The following is a 2,049-nucleotide window of genomic DNA, read 5'->3' on the forward strand; positions in this document are numbered from 1 at the left end:
CAGCGGCCATGGCTCACGGGCCCAGCCGCTCCGCGGCATGTGGGATCTTCCCGGACTGGGGCACGAACCCGTGTCCCCTGCGTCGGCAGGCGGACTGTCAACCGCTGCGCCACCAGGGAAGCCTCAGATCACTTTTATAAGATTCGAAGCGTTGCCTACTTTGTTTCTTTGGAAAAGGTTCAAAGTTGACTCGCCATTGGTTTTAGTCAGTCAGCGTTGCTTAGTTAAATAATGGAAGTAGGGAACAATCTATAAACTCAGATATTCTTTGTTGTTTTGTGGGATCTTTTTCTGAGATTACTAAGGATTCTGCTTAATTGGTGGTCATTGTTTGAGCTTTCAGTGATCCAAAGTGCATGTTTTTCTAGCTAATATTTAATTCCTTTTTCACTGTAGCTTTCACAAAATTGATCACAGTAAATGGACAAGAATATCATCTTCAACTTGTAGATACAGCTGGGCAGGTAAGTGTGTCAGAATGCCATATAGCGCACCCGACAGTTCTAGCCCTGCCACTGACGCTTAAACACAACGACACTGCCAAGAAAACCCCTCGTGATTTATGTGTGTTTGGATATTAACAGGCTGTCTACTTTGTCTTTTCTAAGATATTTACGGAAGTTTTTCAAATAATTAACTTGTTTTTCTACTGTAGAATTGTTTTAAGTATATTCATCATAACATTGTGAAGGTTTATATTTATTAAACGTTAGTTGTTTTCTATTTTCTAAAGGTTGATTCTGTATGAGAGAATCACATTAGCCCTTTTCCTCCCTTTGTAGTATGTATCCTCCTACGTGAAGAAGAGATGATCTTTTCTAGGGGAAGGGCCTGGGAAAGGCATAGGGCAGAAATGAGCTGGTTGTATTGGATCTATTATATGATTACAAGATTAAAGAGTGTCGGTCTGATTTGCTAGACAGTGACTGCCAAAGGTGAGTAACCCCCAGAAGAGGTATGCACAGGTTAATGTGGCAGAGATGTGGCAACTGGATCACCAGAGGAATCGACTGGAAGCAAAGGATGAAAGAAATTAAGAGAACTTGAAGGGAGCCAAGAGAACCCTTGTGACAGCACACCTTCCCCATTCCATGTCACCCAGTCCTGCTTTTACTAGAAACCATTTTGTTCGGCTACATTTATTACTGTTGACTGGAGGGCGGGGCACGTAAAGGAGTTGGGCCGTCCCCTTGCATCTTATACCTGACCGAGGATCAGACTCGCAGGAGGGCGAGTGTAGGGTGGACTGGCCTGCCACGTTAAATGGAGGCTTTTTTCTGGAACCTGGGGAAACTGGCATAGACCTAGAAAGATGTGGCCTGTCTTACAGGTTTGGAATGAACTCCCTCTGCTTTATATTTTGAAGTGAACATAGAAGGAAAGTGTAACCCCCCTAGTGAAGCAAGAAAAGAGCTGTGTTGGGTCATTTTAGCACTGGAGGAACCCTGGAGTTTCCATTCTGGAAGCTTCAAATAAAATAAGTCAAATGTGTATGTCAGAGAGCTATAACATAAGTCATTCACTCAACATCCACGGTGGATGTGCTGGGCTTTCGTCTTCAGACCTCACGGTGGTTTTCTTGGAGCAGAGCCAGCCTAGGCTTTTACTCTACGGGGTACCTGCCTACTGATAGAATGGGAGCCTGTTGGAACAAGGGAAATAACAGAAGTCTCCATTAGCGACTGACGACATAGAGGACGCAGCTTATCTTAGAAGTTAGTGTAGGAAGAGCCTGTGGGGTAGGACCTTGTTCTGGATTCTTAGTGTTGCTGTTTTTTATAGTAGTTCAGGCAATTGTGTAATTTATTACCTAAAACAAGACACTTCTAAGAGTGAAGGGGGACACTGGTAACAGTCAGGCTGGGACAACAGGTATAAGCTGAGAGTGTCCTGGGTGAAGAAATATGGGAGTCTGACATTATCACGATTTCGGTTTGGGACTTCCCTGGTGGTGCAGCGGTTAAGAATCCTCCTGCCGGGGCTTCCTTGGTGGCGCGGTGGTTAGGAATCCGCCTGCCAATGCAGGGGACACAGGTTCAAGCCCTGTTC

General features: G+C 44.9%; 1 protein-coding gene across 1 annotated transcript in view; it reads left to right on the forward strand.

Annotated features, from left to right (window-relative positions):
* The window catches only part of RHEB (Ras homolog, mTORC1 binding), a 52,290-nt gene that overhangs the window by 32,673 nt on the left and 17,568 nt on the right, over positions 1-2,049 (forward strand). The window contains exon 3 of the mRNA XM_028489573.2: positions 397-464. Coding sequence (XP_028345374.1) covers positions 397-464 — 68 coding nt within the window. The remainder of the gene's footprint in view (positions 1-396; positions 465-2,049) is intronic.

The sequence above is a fragment of the Physeter macrocephalus genome, chromosome 5 (genome assembly GCF_002837175.3).
Source record: "Physeter macrocephalus isolate SW-GA chromosome 5, ASM283717v5, whole genome shotgun sequence".
NCBI classification, from domain to species: Eukaryota; Metazoa; Chordata; class Mammalia; order Artiodactyla; family Physeteridae; genus Physeter; species Physeter macrocephalus.